We start from the raw sequence: 20,386 nt of genomic DNA on the forward strand, positions 1-20,386 counted from the left end.
CTTAGAGTGTGTACTCACTTGGTAGCGTAATTGTGGTCTGTTTTCTCCATGACGGCCAGAGCCTTGGCCGTCTGTTCACTGTTATATCCCCAGCACCTGGAAGACACAGCAAAGTGTGCCCTGCCGTCCAGACTTGCCTCTCGAGCACGGCTTTAGCTCTTTCTACCGATATATCAAAGGATCTATCTTGTTTTCTTCATTTAATATCATTTCATTAGACTTTCCTGTATCACTAAAATTTTATCAAGCACCATTTCTAGTGATGGTATATTTTCTTGGATGGACCTACTGATATTTACATATTTTCCTGGTAGGCATTTAAAGTGTTTTGATTTTTGAAGTAATATAATAATGACATAAACATTTTGGAAATACATCTTTGAATGCATGCAGTTATTTTCTTAGGATGGATTCCTAGAAATCCCGTGTCATGGCAATGGACTTTTAAAAAGTTTCTTGACTTGTATTACTAAGTTGCTTTCCAAAATGGGTTTATCAACTCCCTTTCCCAGTAACAATAAAAAATATTTACCAGCCTTTAGTGGCATCATTGACAAAAATCTTTCTAACTGAATGGCAAAAATTACATCCCATTGCTGCTTTATTTTAGCACCAGTGAGGCTTTACATTTTCCCTGACTTTTAGTAGCTACCTGTGGTTTCTCAGGGATTTAACTTCTTATATTTTTCATATTGGCGTTTTAACAGAACTATTTGTATGTTAAGGATACTTCTTTATTAAATTGTTTACAAATGTTTTGTTAGTTTTTCCTATCAGTCGATTTTGTTTATGATTTCAGCTTGGAGTACTTTTAATTTATAGTTAAGAGCAGTAATCATTTATTAATTATATCAACTATGATCAAAAGTCTCTCTGCATCTTTTTTTCTTTCATGAGCAGGCATCAGGAAACGAATTTCTGCATGTTGAGATCATTTAAATGCATCTTTATTTTCTGTTGTTTTTACTGGTTTCTTTTTTACATTCTGCTCCTGAACTTATCTGGAATGGATTTCCTAGTGTGACATAATAAAGGCTTTTGATAAGCCTTTCCCTAAATCCCCCAACTTACCATGATATTGTTTAATTTTTTATGTTAGATATTAAATTGTATTTCACATTAATCTATTCTGTGCAGTTTATCTTTTTATTGATACATTAGTCAAATACTATACAATTTTAATTACAGAAAGCTTATAATAACTTTCTTGTCTGGAGGGCAAGGTGGTCTCAATTATTAATTGACTAAATCAGCTTTTATGGTATTATCTATTATAATATAAACTGCACTAAATAAAGATATAGTCTATATGTGCAGCACAGCCCTTTACAGCCCAGAAAGTTTTATTTTTGTCTATTTGATATTGTTAATTATTGACTTGGTTTCTTTCTTTTCTTCTATCTAATTTTAAAATTTTTACTAATTAAAAGTAACCTCTAAGACATCTTCCAAGGACATTTATCTTCTTCTTTTGTGCTTTTGTTCTTTCTCTCTACCCCCTGAATCCTATTAATAGAGCACCTTTTGTTGATAAATGAGTTTCTAATTTCCAGAGTATTTAAAACAAAATATTGAATGCCAAAACATTAACAGACTATCAATGAAAATAAGCAAAAAATATTTCCCTATGAGCCTTGTAATTGTGGGCTCTACCTACTAAGGGATTATTCGTGAATGAATTTAATCGCTATAGATGTATCCAACAAGTTGGATTTATATCTTGAGGAATAATCCTGTTATTATAGAAGTTCTAAAATGATAAACGCCATTTCTATGCAATACACAGTATATTACTCCCTTTGATGTCTCTCTTTCTTCTGAGCCAAATACTTGTGGGAAAATATGTGAATAATATTTTTATGAATCTGTTAAATGTACCTAATTTTCTTGCAAAATAAGAATGGCAGTGTTAGCTTATTTGATCACTAGTCTTTGCTTTCCCATGGTGTTCCCGTTTCCACATCACTTGATGCATCCTTAATTTATGCAAAACATTCAAGATGAAACAGGATTGGGTTGCTCTTTCAAGTAGTCATTACGGAAACTCAGTATTTTCTTTGGGCTTACTGAGCTGGCTGCAGTAGTGTATTTATAAATGGTTCTTCCTTTCACCCCTTCCCCTTTGGTGGTGTTGACATAATTTCAGTCTGTGGTCCATCTCCTCTGGCTGGTTTCCCTAGATTTGCAATACCCTATCCCTTACATGACTCTGATACCCTGTTCGCTTGTACCTCTGTGTTCCCTACCGCTAGCTGCCAGCTGATTGTGCCATGCTGTTTTTGTGTTTTATGGGGAAATGTTCATATGTGGCTGCTGTGTTTGATATTAAATCTAAGATGAACTTCAGGAGGGTTCCTGCTTTTTATTAATAATGATGTGGGCTAGGGGAAGTGTTATCCTGTTCATAAATCAGGTGTGCTCAGAGAGTTAATAATTGAGAATTCATATGAGGATTTGGTGGAACAAACATTTCTTTGCCTAATCTACCCGTTAACTTCTCTTCTTCTTCTTTTTCTTTCCTTTTTATTGATTCTATTTATTTACTTATTTATTTGAAGTGTTCTTTTGGGAGGTTTGTACAGATTTATCTCATATGTGTGACAATAATGTGAAAGGAAGAGTCAACGTGATAAGTCTGGTTGAAGTCATTTAAATTTGGTAAGTTTTGTGAATCACCCATTCATTTCTTTTAGGGAATATCTGGGAAATAATAGATTGATAAAAAGTAAAAATGAAAAAATAACAGAGATGGGTCATTGAGGCCAGAAATTCTTTTCAGAAGCAGTGACATAAAAAGCAGAGCTATCCTGAGGGCGATGGGTAGTCCTGACAGCGCCCTTTCAAAAATGTATGCTTCGAGATTTAGAAAACGTAGTTTGCTTTATAATGCCTGGTATATGACCTTAATTTCTTTGTAGAATCTGGTGCATATAAATATACAAGTAAGGATACCTGAAAGACAGCTAGGTGTTAGAAGATGTTTTGTTTTCCTTCATGTTAAAAACAGTAAAGGAATGATAGATGGTGAGGCGGGGCCTACTTTAAAAAGGGAAGAAGCGTTCTTTGAGAGAGAGAGATTTGATCTGAAACTAACTGATAAGAATGAGAGAGCTTTATGAAGCTCTCCTTCCAGGGAGAGGGAGCTTCATAGCTTCTCCTATTTGAAGTGTAGGTTCCAAGTGAGGATGAATTATTGTGGTGGAAATCTTTATCCCTTTATTTTTTATTTATTTATATTTTTTTACATGGGCAGGCACCAGGAAACGAACCCGGGTCCTCTGGCATCGCAGGCAAGCATTCCTGCCTGCTGAGCCACCGCGCCCCCCTTTATTCATAACAGTGTCTACCATGTAGGAGACATTTGATAAACATTGGTTAATTGAATCAACTCTATATAACGGATTTCAGCAGATACAATTGACATATCCTTAATAACATTCTTACTACAAATACTCTTCTGAATTCAGATGACTTTTAGACATTTTTTAAATAAACTTTTTATAAAACCTAAAGTGAAGTGACTTATGAAGCCCTTGTATGAGTCATGTGTGTGGCCTCTCAGAGATCTGGTCTGATCTATGGGCAGCCTTTTTGGAATTCAGAAGAAGGAACAAACCTCTTCTGAATTCTAAAAATGAACTTCAGAATGACCTTCTGAAATGATCAATTATTTTGGCCAAGTTTTGAGGTGGTAATGATAGTTCAAATGTATTCATTAATATATATGTGCTTTATAAAACCAACACAGATACTTTTAAAACTGCAGCATAAGAAGCCAGCATTAGATTCAAAAGAAGCACCCAAAGACATCATTTGATTTGTAGCCTCTAGTTCAGTGATTTTAAAATGGTGTGTAAGCCCTGGAACACCTCGGTTGTCTAGAAGGATATCAATGCCTAAAACAAGTAAAAGGGGACCCATCGGGCTGAAGTAGTTAGAGCAAAGCCATCCTATCAGTTGTCCACTTTCCATTCCGATTACCAGCATGCACAATGCGCGAGTCACGTATCTACTCCACCACCAGATATCAAAGTAGTTTCCTGACTTGTAATTAGATTTGCTCGTGTTGGTCAGAAAAGTTACAGGTGTTTTTTGGTGGTGGAAGTAGAAATTCGTTTGTCATGGTCGAATGTCTGCCTTTTTACCTATTCCATTTCTTATTGTATGGCTGGTCAGAAATGTGACCAAACCTGCCTTATGTGATGTTGGAGGACAAGTGTTACAACTTCCCTCTAAGACATGTATTTATGGCCTAAGGGAATTTCAACTCTAATTCCCATTTACCATGCCCAGGCGGGTATAATTGTTTCACCTTGCATTGCCTTGTAGCATAGAGCATAGCTCTTATCGAACAAGTAATATTGTATAATATAATTTTTAATGAGGACCCATTTTTACGTCTCAAATAAGTGAATTAGCTGAAAGCTACAAAAAAAGTTTCAGTATAAAATGGTCCTTCGTTCTTTTATTAATTAGAATAATGCCAGAGGCTACAGCAAACCAACCACAAAATTTGAAAGGCTTTAGACTTTTTAAATCATGTAACAGTCCACTGTGGGTGTCCCTGTCTGGCTGTTGATCTTTCTTCCACCTGTTGATTCTGTGGACCAGGCTCCTTCCATAGCGTGACTTTGCCACTCAGCAGGTTGTCTGCATGTACCTGAGGGCCAGAGAAAGTGAGCCGAGCAGGCAGTCCACTTCAAATGGCACACGGCTCATAGTCGGTTGGCAAGTACGAGTGGCATCATCCCACCTGTGTACTAGAGAGTCTGAAAACATGTTCTCTGTTTTTAGGAACAATATATAATTTTGATGGGTAACTTAACTTATTCGGAGCAGCCATAAATCTAAATCTCAGGAACTCTGTTATAAAAAATGATTCTCTGAGATGTTGCAGTAAATTAGCGTGCTTTAGTACAAATCCTGAGGAAAATAATGCATGTGTTAAACTATATTATAGAAACAATAACACAAATACAAGAACTGAGAATTAGTGTGAAATTTGATTTATTAAAAATCCTTTTTCTTCTTTGGTTTTGAATTGCTAAAATTTTATTTGAAACCAATTTTGGTTTTTGGGCAGGAGATCTTGCCTACTAATATGTTTGTGCTTATCCATGAAAAATATGGAAAACTGTAATATATTTAGAGGACACACTCTAAATCTTTAGAAAATGAGAAAAAATGAGATGCAGACAATGTGAATTCTTTGAGTTTGTTTGAAATGCAAACAAATGAAAACTTACTCTAAAACTACCTTGTGCTGAATGATTTTATTTAGTCATGAATTTATTCTAAAAGCAAGGTTAAAATTAAAGTTTTCTCAGAGAAAAATGTTTATGCTTATGTTGCTGATTGCTTATTGCTCCAAGTTTCTGAGTTGGAAGTTTCCATTTGGGTTCCTTTTTCTGTGTGGTTTTGCCAAACTTTCCCCTCTCTTTTATGCATTCGAGGTCATTTTTTCCATGAACCTCCTTCAGCCATAAAGTCTTTTAATCTGTATCTGTTCCTCTCTTACATATTCCTACCTGTCTCTGTCGTCTGTTTTAGTTTATGGAGTTCATCATCTGTGGGCAATTGAGAATGGTGAGATTTAGATTAGACACCAGTGATATGGACATTTAAAATGTCTCAGTGAGAGCGCCCATCGCCTTGCCACTGTATGAAAGAAGCAGAGGGCAGGTGTTTATTTGAGTTCAGATGGACCCCTGTGAACATTTAGGTGACAGTATTCTTATCATGTCACTGTGTTTTCAGTTTTGGCCCAGAAATTGTTATTAACTTGGAATATGAACCACAGGGCTTTAAATGTTCATAAATGGCTTGATTGAATTTATTCTTCTGATTATAGTTTTCTTTCAATGACAACCTACTCTCCTTCCCTGCCAACTATTTGGTTGTCTCCTCAAGTATGTTTCTTTTATAATGTTATCAGTAGCCCAATGCTTACTCACAGTTGCATAACTAGGGATAGTCTTATAGCACTGAATGACAATAAGGCAAAATCACTGAAAATACAAAATAAATCCATATAATATCAGTCATTTGTGATCTAATTGATTAGACTTCTTATCTAGAAAACTTACTTGTAAATCAATCCCTACTAGGAATTTTAGAAGCTCGATGGCCAGATAGCACAGTTACATATTGAGGGATCTCTAGAGTGTTTGCTGTGAGCAAGAGCCAGGGAAAGTATGAGGAAATACCATATGAATAAAAAATATAGATGGATTTAGAAGTAGAGATACAATTTTATTCATGTTCTTATCTGTGACAGGTCACTGAAATTTGACTGTGACATTGTCACTGAAATAAAACTAACAGTGGTAAAAAAGAAATAAGCAGGGGAATTCTGTGATAAGACAAACAAAACAAAACAAATTCGTGGATCAAAAAGAGGGAAAAGGAGGTGCTTGAGTTATTTCTGGGTCAGATCTACAAAAAGCCTTTTAGGAGCACTACAAAGCAAATGTGGAATAAGTATGTTTCTAAAATAAATACTTGGTATTAAAAGATATTTAATATAATTATAAATATTGTCTTTTGAGATGAATCACTATTGTCTTTCAATTATATATGAAAAACTAAGTCCCAGTGAATCAAAAGCAAAAAAAATACCTTGGAAAACATGTGATTATCCTTTTATCTATCATTTTGCATCTCACATGTTTTAAAGGTTTGCCATTTTGTTGCCCTTCTTAATCCCTTAATTTTTCCTTCCTTTTTTTCTGAATACCAAATATAAGTGTTAAAATATTGTTTTTAAATAGAAAATGTGAAGCATCAAGCACTTCCATTAGAAGATCCCAGAACACGGTAGAGTAGGCTTTAAGAGAACTGTTATCGTGTCCAGCTCCATGGCACAAAGAAAATTTTAGATGTCTCAGAACCAGTGAGTTCTGAAATCCCTACTGTGTTCATCCAGCTCAGAGTATGATAGGGGACCTGTTTTGGTTCACACAAAATCTCAGAAGATTGTGTTCAAGTAATAAAACATTCTTGGAATACTCTAAATACAGTAGATTACAGAATTACTCCTGTGGTCTGAACATTTGAAACCCCTCCTCCTTCAAGTTTCCCTGGCTCCCCAGAGAATCAAGCTAGCTTTACTCATTCAGTGTTCATAGCAAGGGTCACTTTTAGCCAAATGCAACACTAAAAGCAATGTTCATAGCAGATGCTCTATCATGCAGTTGCAAAGTATATACAGTAAATTCAACTGGTGCTGTATTATTTGCAGATTTATATGTGGCCCTTGTTTGCTGGGACTATATAACAATCAGCCTTCTGATACTTGTATCATTTACATAAAGTATGATACCTGCTTGCTAGCATATAAGGACCCTAGGGACCTTGTACCAGGAGTGGAAGGTAGGCACGAGGCAGCTGGGTTATCATGATAGAACTGCCTCCTGCATACAGGACTTAGAGCTGAAGTTCTGGGTTCCAGTCCCAGCTCTACTACATAGTATGCTTGTGACCTTGGGCACATCACTCAATATCTCTGAGACTCGGTTTCCTTGTTTGAAAACTGGAGGTATTGCTTCCTATTTAAAGGGTTGTAATAAGTTTTATTGTTCATACACCATCTCATTGCACAAAGGATTCTAAACAACATACGTATTTTTGAAGATAAAATAAAATGTATTTGCCAGTGCTTTGTAAATTATATCAATATAAGGCATTAGCCACCACTGTAGGTCCCATTTGGATCCCTGGGGAGATCTATCCCTTTGAATGAAAATACTACTAGGAAGATGTTCTAGAGATTCCCATTTAATAGTTTCAAATATAACAAATATGTATCCATGTGTGACATAGGTAGGTTATAGTTGATAATTTAAGAAAAGCCTACAAGAAATAGACTAACCTAGATCTTTTAGATTGAATACTGTTTTCCAAGTAATAAAAATATCAGACTCACAAACTAATATTTGCACATTAATTGAATATATTTTTAATGACAAAACCTCTTAAAAGAAGAATTAAGTAATTCTTTTCAGTAAATTTGGGTTTTGCTAATCATAGCAAACATGTTGAAGCATTTGAGGAAGAGCCATTTTATTTTCTGTTTAAAGACAGTGCTCATTGCTCTTACGATTGCTGGATACCTCACAGTAACACAGAGGCTTTGAAATATCAGTGGTCCACCATCCATTCCTTCTATTATCATGTGCCATTTGTCCTAATCTTGGGTTATTAACTGCTTATCTGCACTGTGCATGCCAGAAAGATTGCTCTGGCATGACCTAATAGCTTTTTATCAGTTCACCCAGTGACTCTTACAGCTTTGATGCTTGAAACCCAAGGATTAACCATACATTGTCAAGCCCTTCTGAGCAAGTCAAATGCTCTTCTTAAATGATGACTGTGCCAAAGTGGCTGCAATCTCCCTCCTCTCTTCCCTTTTGTCAAAGTGAAATGGCACCTATGGACAGAAGCCAGTGGCCATCCTGCCTCACCCCTTCCATACTCATACCTTAGTTTTCCCTAACTAGGCAGAAATGACTGGGTATGTTGTGAATTGCAGAAAGGTTAGCCTCTCTCTCTCTTTCATCTATATTGTTATATTCCAAATATATCACGTATTATTATTTGATTATTCTCCCTAGTTTCTACACAGTATATTTGACTTATAATTGAAACGATCAATAACTTATTTCTACTTACTTGACAAGCCTGCTAATTTTTTGCCTTTTCTACAGTAAATTGTCCAAGGAAATTTATTAAGTGACCTTCTGTTTCCTTTTAAATAATAAAAATCCAACTATTTTCTTAACAATGAAACTATATGAAAACTTTTACTTGACATTATAGTTCATGTTACACAGAAAAATGAAATATTTCCCTCACTCCTTTATCGTAGATGAAACGGCATTATCAGTGATTACACAAGCATGCATTCTTGATAAGAGCATTCCAATAAATATTTTCAACAAATATGATTTCCCTAAAACAGTAGGTGGAGTTAGATTCCCACACATAAGAGAGACTGCATGTTAGTGGTTAAATGTTCTGACTTCAAAGTAGGTCATTGTTTTGGTTTATAATGCTGCTGGAATGTAATATACCAGAAATGGACTGGTTTTTACAAAGGGGATGTATTTGGTCACAAATGTACATGAACATTTACATATTTGGCCATGAAAATGTCCAAATTAAGGCATCAACAGTAGTATACCTTTACTCAAGAGAGGCTGATCACGTCTGGGGTTCCTCTGTCACATGGGAAAGCACATGGTGACATCTGCTGGCTCTTCTGGTTTGGTTTCAGAATGGCTCTCTCAGCTCCCGTGGGTCCTTCTGGTTTCTGCTGGGGCACAATCTTTTTCTAAGCATCTGTGGATCCTCTCTTAGCTTCTCCCGGGCAAATCTGGATTTTACCTCTTAACTTGACCTCTCCCAAGGCATTTTCTGTCTCTAAGCATCTGTCATCTCTCTGTTGTATGTATCAGCTCTGAACTTTTTTTATGCTTTCTGCCTTTTATTCTTTTCATAGAGGACTCTGGTAAAAGTATTAGGACTCACACTAAATTGTATGGGTTACATCTCCAAGGGAACAACCTAATCAAAAGTTCCCACCCACAGTAGGCCCGTGTCCACAAGATTGGATTAGAAGAAAATGGCTTTTCTGGAGTACATCACAGTTTCAAACCAGCACAGGCATATATGGAGCTGAATTCTGGGGCTTCCACTTATCATCTGTGTCTCCTTGACCATTAAACTCTCTGAGACTCCATTTTCTCATTTATAAAATGGTGATGATGATGCTGGGCTCACAGGATTTTCCAAGGATAGAATGAGGCAAATATGTAAAGTGCCTAATAAAATGTTGAACACATAGTAGTCACCAAATAAGTGGTGGCAGCACCTGCTGCTGTTTAGTTATCAAAAAGCCAAGAAAGAAGGGGAACCAACCTGGAAAGCTTGATTTTCCAGGACCCTGTCTGCCGAGATCGTTTTAGAAACCGCACTTGGAAAGACCTTAAACTCCAGGCAGGAACAGCTAAGGAGGGCTGACTTGGAAGAGCTGGACTGAGAAACTGGCTTTTATCTGGGAGCACCATGGTCCCTGGCTTCACAATGATTTCTCTGCGCCATCAAGTGATGTGGCGCTGACACTTGTCCTGGGCAGGTTACTTCATTCCACAATGTCATCTCGCTTTTCGTCACGGAGTCTACAGATCGTGTCCTAATCCTGTGCAGGCTAGGATTACAGAGTCAGCCTTTCTCTCTTGCTCTCTTTCTCGCTTCTCTAGAAATAATTGAACACCCCATTTGGGAATATTATAAAAGCTGAAAGGATGCAAATTTAAAATAAAACAGTGAGTACTAGGGAAGCTGCATACACATCTTCATATTCTCTTTCTTATCCCTTATCCCAGTCTTTATTTCGATGAAACAGAATCATCTTTAATTTGCTCTGTGCCATTCACCCTTTGTATTTAATTGGCCCAGTGATTTCCTTTGCTCAAATGTAGCATTTATCAGTCTCTCATCTAGCAATGTGTTTTGGTATTAACAGAAAATTCCACAGGACCCCTTTGCATTGGGGAAGGGGAACATCTGCTACTTTCATATTAGGATGCCAGGATTTAGAGGTCAGTGTGTTTCCCCATCGAAGTTTAAGGCTTTGGGGACCAGGGAAAGTGCCAGGCTCCAAGCAGCATAATGAATGGCATTTGCTGACTGGCTAGATTTGCCTGTTCTCAGCAGGGATATTGCTGTTCAGTTCAGCATAATGAATTGAGACTTAGTGTACTAACACCCCAAGCTTGGGTAGTGAGATAGGCTGTGCCTCCCACTCCCCTCCTTTTCTGAACTGCATTTTCTTCTTGGAAGAAACAATATTGAGGGCTTCATTATCAGCGCCGAGTAAGTTTGAGGCTCCGCGAGGGCTGATGAGCACTATAGCTAAAAACAAAAAACAAAAGCAAAACAAAACAAAAAACCAAAAATCTATCAGCCTTTTTGCAGGGAGCTGAAGGTTTAAGTTGCCTGAACTGGAAAGAGTATGAAAAGGTGATTATGTTACGCAAGTAATGTGTATCAGTAACACAGAATCAAATGATTAGGGTCAGTAGCTCCCCAGCTTCCCCAGTGCCTTAAAGGAAGACGTAACATTGCATTTGTGCTGAGTACTTTGTGGTGCCAGGCGGTGTCAGCATGGTCTGGTCATCTGTACTTCGCAGCACGTCACCTCTAATTTCATGGGACTATCTGTGCTGGTGCTTTTTTAGGTGCTGGTGATCTTGAGTCTCTTTTGAACTCACTGCAGGGCAGTACAAAGTCATTATCAGGGGCACTTCTGTGCTTTTTTGCATTATATACAAAAATTGTATTACCTTCATTTAGAAAGGTAGGTACAGCCTACTGTCATACTTCCAGAGATCTGCACTTTTTTGCTGGCAAAGGAAGCTTCTGAAGGGGAAAATACTGAATGGGAATGATATTTTTGAGGACTAGCGTTAGAAGGGAATCAAGGCGTGGAGGTATCTTATAGGACAGTTTCTCAAATGTGGTCCCCTGACCCCGGCATCAGGTTCACCAGGGAACTTGTTAGAAATGCAAATCCTACTGAGTTAAAACCTCCGAGGTGGAGCTCAGCAATCTGTTTTAACAAGCTTTCCAGGGGATTAGATGTACACTAGGACAATTTTGGGGGCACAAGGATGGAATAGATTTGTAGATTTGGGGGATATGGCAGTAGGCCGATGAATTTGCCTCCATTGGCCTTATTAAATTCAAAGGATTATTTCAGATGCCACCCTGATGAAATGTTTATGCATACCCAGTGGAGTCTATAATGTTCATAGATTGCCTTGTATTCTTCATTTGAATTTGTTTGTTATCTTGTTTGGTTTCAGAGAATGACTAACAAAAGATGACTAATAGGTGATTCCTTTGTGCATTTCAGGACTGTCCCTCTTGCAATCTGTATATCAATGGCCGTTGTCACCGTTGGCTATGTGCTCACAAATGTGGCCTACTTCACAACCATTAGCGCCGAGGAGCTGCTGCTTTCAAATGCGGTGGCTGTGGTAAGTCCAAGTTGGGAAAACGCCAGCTTGAATTTAGGTTAATGAGTTGGTGCAATAGTACAGTAGTTCATTCCAGCAGAAAGTGTTTTGAGTTCAGTAATCTTTTCTTGACCTGAATGATAATGAGTATTTTAGAAATTAGAACTCACATTGGCATATCTCATTCAACTGATTCAGCGAAAATCAGTTATAAGGTTTATAAGGTTTCTTTGTATGATTTATTTCACGTAAAACATTTCCACATATACATGCTCGGAAACATGTCAAGGCCTATTGACTACAAGGTATGACTCTTCCAAAATGTTTTTAAGGGCAGGTGTGCCCATTACTGCATCTGAATGAATGAAATTTCATAGAGGTATGCAAATTGCAATTTATTCTGTGCTCTGTCCTGTTAGTAAACATTTCAAATGCTAATTAAAATCCTATTTCTAAAGTGCCACTTAAGAATTTCCAGGTTGACCGTAGATATTTGTTTTTAACTAGTATATTCTTTTGAACATTAGTCCTGGGATATTAGGAAGTTTGGGAAATATTGGTTTATTCAAAGTTAAACCGATGCCACTGCTGCAGCACTTTTCAGTATCTTGAAGATGCAATTGTGCATTTTAACTATCTAAGAGGTGTATAACAGGACTTTACAGCATTTTTCAGCATTTATTTAACTCAAGGATCCTCTTTCCTCCTAAAGATCATTTTATGGGAACATTTTTCAGAGAAGTATATTTTTATTTTGAATGAAAACTTAGCTAGTAAGAGAGACTACATTTGTGACCTCATAACAATGAAGGGTAAATAATTAACTTTCCACCACTGGGTGTCAGTTCCTTTGAAAATAATATTACGTCATATTAACAGCATCCACAGGGAACAAATGATCTCATTCTGTGTGAATTTATATGCAGTTCACTGTATTAGAAAAGACTGTGAACTCCTGTGAGTCCTACCAGACAAACCTACAAAACTCACTGATGTCGGCTCAGTCATCTCATCTTACTAGACAAAGGGCAGCATTTCTCCCTTTGGGGCAAATGTGGTCCATTTACTACATAGCATCAATGGGAGCAGGACAACTTCAGGACCCTACGTTTTTGGGAAATATACATCGTTCATGGAAATTTGCAATACTGCACATACTATGGCATAACGATGCTTTGTTTCTCTTTTACATTTTCTGTGGCTTGATTCCCCTGGATTTATGTCTGTATTCTCCCCTTCTTATAGGAAAATGCAGAAGGGATTGACAGATTTCCAAAAAGGAGAAAATCCTCAATAAAGAAAGATTCAGCTAGTGTGATTTTTCTGGGAAAAGAATTCAGAGCTGCTCATATATATGACATAAATGATAGTCATCAATTATTTTGCCCCATGTTTTTATCATAACAGTGGGCTTGGTTATATTTGTTAGGTTCTGTAATAGTTCTCAGTGTACATGTGTATTTCACAATAAAATGTGGTCTTTCAGGTGAAATAGGAGGTATTGTGCTGCATTTCTGTTTCTAAAAGGAGAACATCTGGATTGAGTGTTTCTACCTATCAGGTGCAGAGAAGATACATAGTTGATAAAGATTCAGTAAATGGGTCATTGCCTTTTGAAAGTAAAGAGAAGAAGTGCCTCCGTAGACCTTTGCCTATAGTTTTGCAACAAGCAATAACATGGTATCTGCTTTTGATTATTGCCTACAGGAGGCAGCCTGACCCTAACTAGAGAGTGGGATTACAAAACATGCACGTATCTCCAGGCTAATAGAAAGTCATAGAGCAAGGTTGGCCGAAATTGATTCATTTTATTCCACTTTCTGGCAAAGCATTAATTTGCTTCGTTCTTTCACTAGACTTTTTCTGAGCGGTTACTGGGAAATTTCTCCTTAGCGGTTCCCATCTTTGTCGCCCTCTCCTGCTTTGGCTCCATGAACGGTGGTGTGTTTGCTGTGTCCAGGTGAGTGAGCTCAAGTATTTCCAGAAAAGCATTTCAGTTTTTGAGATTGGTTGTGATGAGGATAACTTTTAAAAGAAAAGAAATAGTGCCTCCACTATTGTTTTTAAAGGGATATGCAAGACAGAAGGCTTCGTCCAAGTCTCAACAGTATGTCTCAGTGCACCCATCAGAGGGCACTGCTTGCCTGCTCATCACCTGTGCTGAAGCCAGACATGCGGCATTTTTTATAGAATGTCTAGAGTCTCACAACGGCATTTTATTTCTGGTGATAAAATCGTTTGTTTTTCTAAAGGTGGCAAGAAAAAAGTAAAGTAAGAGACACCAGAAACTACCACTCCGCCTTCTGTATCCCTTTTGTTTTGTTTGTTGCGACAGTTCCTTTTGTCTTAATACGACAAGATTAAAACTCAATCAAATAAATAGGAATGTTATGTACACACGTATGTGTGTGCTGCATATATGTTAGGTTTGGATTGACAACATACAGGTACAATACTAAGAATCAAGAACTTAATTTACTGTTAGCTATTTATAAGCAGGGAGAGGTATATTGAGTCACATATTTCTATTGTTTCTCCCTGAAGAATAATATGATGTGTTTGCAGATGTTGTCAAATTTCACATCATAGTTCTCGAGAAGCTCTCTTACTTTATCTGGAAAGTGAAACGTAAATAATCTATTCAGGAAACGTCAGACCATTTGTGGGGGCTTTCTCTAGGATTTCTGGATTTTGAAATGATGGATCGTGCAGTCAACTCCACCCACATTTCTCTCCCATCAGGTTATTCTATGTTGCGTCTCGAGAGGGTCACCTTCCAGAAATCCTCTCCATGATTCATGTCCGCAAGCATACTCCTCTGCCAGCTGTTATTGTTTTGGTAATGCATATTAACAAGTATATCTTGATATAACCTCCAATAACAGGGTAGCACAGAGTAATTCAAACCAGCCTTTAGATTGTGCTCTAATTTCTCATTTATTGCTAAATAAGCCTTACATATGTTGTGCTGGAGTCCATGGACGCGGGATGTTTCCCATCCCCAATCCCCTCCTTTCATTCAGTGTTTCTGATGCACATTTGATGCTTTGGGGCAATAACTATATCACTTCTCTTCCCCTTTCTGTAGGAATTTGTAAGGTCTAAAAGAAATGATTAACTTGGGTATTGCCACAGAAAAGGATGTAGGGTAATAAGTCCCAATTCTGCTTATTGAAAGTGGAGCTGAAAACTCCACTCTAAAATGTCTCATCCACCCAGATGTTTCATCATTGGCCCTTCATTACAAAATGCATGAAAGAATTAATCAAAGAATTGATGAAATCCGAGACAGTGCAGTGATTCTGGGATTAAAAGTGAGACATTTGACAGCAACCCTAAAGAGAAGAAATGAAAGCATCAAAACTTAAAGTTGAGCTGTAGAATTCTTTATGCAGAGAAAGTATCTGCGAAATGTGGGATACAAAAAGTGTTAAAGTCCTCAAATCCCCATTGGTAATGTTACATTCATTTCTCCCTACTATTTTGTAATGTTTTTCTCAACTAGAATCTGCTGTCCGGAGCACCATAGAATGCATCGAACATTTTTTTTTCCCCATGCATTTAATTTGCTTCAAAATGCTTCCTTGAAATTTATTTTTAAAGTACGTGTGCTCTCTGTGCGGAATCTGGAAGTTCACGTCACTTGTGGGAACAGAATGTATTATTTGGAGAAGGCTTTCCTTTTAAGCCTCTGCTATCAGTTGTGTTGTCCTTAGGATGTGCAGCTGCAGAGACTTGCTATGTTGATGTCTGTGTTTCATTCTTTCCATGAGGGTCAGTCATAGCAGGCACACAAAGAGTGTTAGTGTGGAGTAGAAAAGGTTGATGTCTTGCATTCAAGAGCAAACAGGGTCACCTATAAGCATTTGTGTTTCATGTATGTGTATAGCTAAAAACTCATAAAAAAGCATCCATAGAGCTTTCTGCAAATTCTCCAATTGGGTGTACTTTTGATCTTTATTATTAGTTACTTAGTAATCATCCCAGCCTCTGGGTCCTTAATTTTTAAGGACCATTGATTACCATTTCTTTTAATCTTTGAAAACACACTCTCTTCTATCAAATGCAAAAGGATCTAAAAAAATCCATTTGCAATTCCATTTGAATAGTGGGTAACGATGACACTCTCACCCTGATTCTGGTGTGTTAAGGGATTGTAAGAGCAGAATGTTGCAAAGAGGTTAGTGGAATCTGGAATTTAATCGTGATGGTAGTCCATCAGCATGAGTTATTATTTGAAAAAGATGATAAAGATGTGTAGAGATGTTATTGTTTATCACCTGTGTTTGGGGGTTTTCGCTGAATTCACCAAGCTTGGTTTTTCTCCTTCCCCTCCAGCACCCTTTGACGATGATAATGCTCTTCTCTGGGGACCTCTACAGTCTTCTGAATTTCCTCAGTTTTGCCAGGTGGCTTTTTATTGGGCTGGCAGTTGCCGGGCTGATTTATCTTCGATACAAATGCCCAGATATGCATCGTCCTTTCAAGGTAACTTCAGCCTCTTGATGGGTTCACATAAATCTTTCTCCTAGAATCTAGCCCCCCGTTTGTCATACCTAATGATGGCACAGTTGGGCAAGGGACAGCATCCTCTGGAATGGATTCTTTAACTCTTGCAGGTAGTGCCTTCATAGTGGATTTATTTTAGCTTGTGAAAAACAGCTCATCATATTTTTTGCTGTGATGTACTCAACTTTGCATGTCACATCTTTGAAAAGAGATGGAATTAATGGGTGTTTCTGCTAGTGATTTTTCATTCATGTGTCCAGTGACCTGACGTGTTCAATGTATGGGATTCTTCTATCTATCTTTATACTGAATAGCTGTGGACAGCCATAGTGAAAAAGAGAGAGACAGAAACAGTTTGCACTTGTTAGAAGTCTAAAGGAACACTAAAAAGGATGCTGTTTACAAAATAGGCATTTTAGTATTCTTAAATGTTATGACATTATATTGCTCAAGGTCCCCTTTTCTACCTGAAACACTCTAAATGGAATAAAATGTAAAGTGTACTGGAAAATGGAAAAATCTATGAATTTTCCACTTAAGAGGATGTCCTGCTTCCATTTGGGGAAGGCAGAAGTTGTGCCTTTTATCCCTTTCACCTTTGAACGTTCATGTGATTGATTTGACCTCAATCTTTATTTGCTTTTAAGAAATAACATAGATAATGTTGTCAGTCATGTTGTCAGAATTTGTTTCTAATTATATTCTTTGCCTAATGCTGGCAACATCTTCATTAGCGGTTGAATAGGAGTTGGTCTATTTTGTTCCTGTCAGTTCTTATTGTGAATCTCTAACAGCAAATCAATACGTACTGAAAGGCTTTAACATGTAACAAGAAGCCCATGCTCTTGAATCCACGTTAAAGCGGATTCTAATCGTAATTATCCAAGAGCCAGCCTTTTAAAATCACACAACATAAACCATAATGATACTTAACTAGTAAAAGAATTCAAACAGAACATCTCTAATGAAACTACCTTTTTTATTCTTAGATTTTGTGGCATTCTAAGATTTAGAAATAATCTAAGGTGGCAATTTTAATCCAGTGTCTGTGCCTGATTTGCGGTAAATTGGTGGCTAAGGTCGGGTGGAATGGTGCCTGCCGTGTGGTCACATGGCTAAAGCATGTCACGTGATCACATGACTGAAGTGCTCATCTCAAACCCACCTTCTGTCTTTTGAACCACATGGAACTGATTTTTTTTGTTCTGTGCTGTTTTTTCAGGTGCCACTGTTCATTCCAGCGTTGTTTTCCTTCACGTGTATCTTCATGGTTGCTCTTTCCCTTTATTCGGATCCCTTTAGCACAGGAATCGGTTTCGTTATCACTCTGACTGGGGTCCCTGCATACTATCTCTTTATCATATGGGACAAGAAACCCAAGTGGTTTAGAAGAATGTCAGGTGAGACTCTTGAAGCAATTTTTAAGAAACTGTTTTATTAAAAAGTCATGTATCACATGCACATCTTAAATTTAAAATATACAGTTGGTAAAACTGCATTTTACTGTATTGATGGAACTGCGAGAAGCAAAAGGAGTTTAGATGACAGCTTCTGAAGCCTTTTTAGAATATTTAATTTTGGCTTTCAAACTTCTTAGAAGAACACCTTTAAAGGGTATGATTTTATCAGTAGTTATACAATGGTCTAGTAGAACTTTTGAATTCCTTCATCACCTAATTTTAAAAATTCCTGGTTCAATGTGGTTTAGCATTTCTATGTAATAGTATACAGTATATAACTTGTGAGTGACATGAGATTGGGTGGGTAGGTAGGCAGAGGTCTGCTGAGATCTAAAATATCATGGTTATAACACCCTGATTGAGATGAATCACAGAAGGTTCATAAAAGCAAAAAGATGAGAATAAGAGCTCACTTTTCTATGTGCGAGCACATGTAAGAACTTATAATCTTCATAAAAACCTTCTGAGTTAGGAAGAAATATCATACCCATTCTGTAGATTTTGAGTTGCAGCATGGCAGCATTCATGTACCTTGCTCCAGTGCATATAGATGTAATCAAACTCAGGCAGTTTTTGTATTCTAGAAAGCTCACCTAGGGATCTAGAAGGTAGATTAGAGAGGGTCATGGTTGAAGGACAAAGAATTGAGTTTGGTGGTTACCATAGTACTCTTGATGAAAATGAAAGAGGCTCTGAATACAAGCAGGGTCAGCAAGGTCCAAGAGAAGTGAAATAGACTGAAGAGGAAAAACCAAAAGACTTAGTGTCTAGGTCAGGTGGAGAAGGAAAAAAATATATAGTAGATCAGTAGGAAGGAAGGGGTATTTATGACCTGCTTCTGTTGAAATTCTGACTCTGTCAGGGGCTCTGCTGAGTCCTTTCCCCTGCATGGTTATCTCATTCAGCTCTCAACAAAATCGTTGTATGAGGTGTTGTTGTTCACATATACAAGATGAGGAAACCAGAGCTCAGGAGATGGAGAATATATTTTTGAGTGCAGAGATTATAAACCATGGATCTAGGATATAAGGGCCATGTGTGCTGGACTTCAAAGTCTAAGGTCTTTCGAGATAGGTTACCTGGTGAGGAGAGAGAGACATGAAAATTATAGCCAAAGGAGCAAGTAGGTTCTTGCTGATGAGGTTAGATTTTATCTTTCAGTCTTCTTCTTTCTAAAATTTCCTGAATTTACCATAATTAACTTAAAAAAGCCTAGTAAAAAGTTCAGGAGGTTTCTGGTAAAATGATTAATAAATAATATTAGTGCTACTAAAACAAAACAAAACAACTTGATATACTTATTGAATCTCTAGCATGCTGCAAAAGCTCATTTAGAAGCCAGTCATTTAAAGTAGAGTTTTGCTACTACTCTTTATTAGCTTTTAATTGGCATTGGGTATTTTTTAGAGCTATTTATACCTGGATTTTATTTTCTAAGCAGGCAACATTATTTCCCAAAGAGGAGTTTGCATATAAGCGTAGGCTCTTTAGGGCTAAAACAGGCAAACTGATTATTTCAAGTTAGTTAATCTATGTTTTTCGTAGTCTTATTAAACTGTATTTACCATTAAGATGGATTTACTTATTACCAAGACATAGGACATTTTAACACTCACTTTGAGATCTGTATCTGCCTCTCATCCTAGTTTAGGGGCAGTTAAACCAAGTTAATTTAGGAAGACAGAGCTGAGAGCTTTAGATTTGGGCCAGAGTAAGAAGGGAGCATGAAGAAAGAGCAAATTCATTGTTGTCTCACACTCTGTAGGCATTGGGTTCTCTCCTTTGGCTAACATGTATTTTTATTTTTTCTTTTTTTAGCTACTTTTTCTGTCTCTAATGATGTTTTGAGCATCCACAAGGCCTCCAAATTTAGTGATAACCATTTGTGAAACTAGCAGCAAAGTAGTAGTCCCATAATGGTTATTTGGTTCTCAAAAATGCCATTAAGTCTTACCAGGGAGCATGGCAATTCTGTCTTTAAATTGCGATCATTGTAACTCTTTATCTTTATAGCTGCCTTACAAGTGGGTAGAGAAAACTACAATCCTCCATAATTTTGTTTGATTTTCCTCTTAGGCAGCATTCTTGTAGTAAAACAAAGAAAATTCATAATATTTATCGCTGCAATAGCTAGTATTTCCCTCGCCTTTGGCCAAAACAAAGCGCTCACACACAAAGCAACAGCCCCCATAGAGCCCCCTACTTTCCTCTCTGCCACAACCGTGACTTCTTTTTTTAAGAGAAAAATGCAGTGTACACTTGGAGAGTGAGAGAGCCTTTGCTTGGATTACTTTGGGATTTCATACCATATTGTTTTGTTTGGTAAAATTCTTCAGCCTTTATATTGTCATTTATTTTTCCCTTAAGATACTTGAGCAGATTAGCCCTTTGAAAATG

The 20,386-nt window shown here is 37.3% G+C and overlaps 1 protein-coding gene across 1 annotated transcript in view; it reads left to right on the top strand.

Annotated features, from left to right (window-relative positions):
- SLC7A11 (solute carrier family 7 member 11) overlaps positions 1-20,386 on the top strand; it is a 64,502-nt gene that overhangs the window by 33,803 nt on the left and 10,313 nt on the right. The window contains exons 7-11 of the mRNA XM_077140018.1: positions 11,918-12,041; positions 13,877-13,980; positions 14,763-14,859; positions 16,359-16,508; positions 17,752-17,929. Coding sequence (XP_076996133.1) covers positions 11,918-12,041; positions 13,877-13,980; positions 14,763-14,859; positions 16,359-16,508; positions 17,752-17,929 — 653 coding nt within the window. The remainder of the gene's footprint in view (positions 1-11,917; positions 12,042-13,876; positions 13,981-14,762; positions 14,860-16,358; positions 16,509-17,751; positions 17,930-20,386) is intronic.

Source organism: Tamandua tetradactyla, chromosome 22, assembly GCF_023851605.1.
Source record: "Tamandua tetradactyla isolate mTamTet1 chromosome 22, mTamTet1.pri, whole genome shotgun sequence".
Classification (NCBI taxonomy): domain Eukaryota; kingdom Metazoa; phylum Chordata; class Mammalia; order Pilosa; family Myrmecophagidae; genus Tamandua; species Tamandua tetradactyla.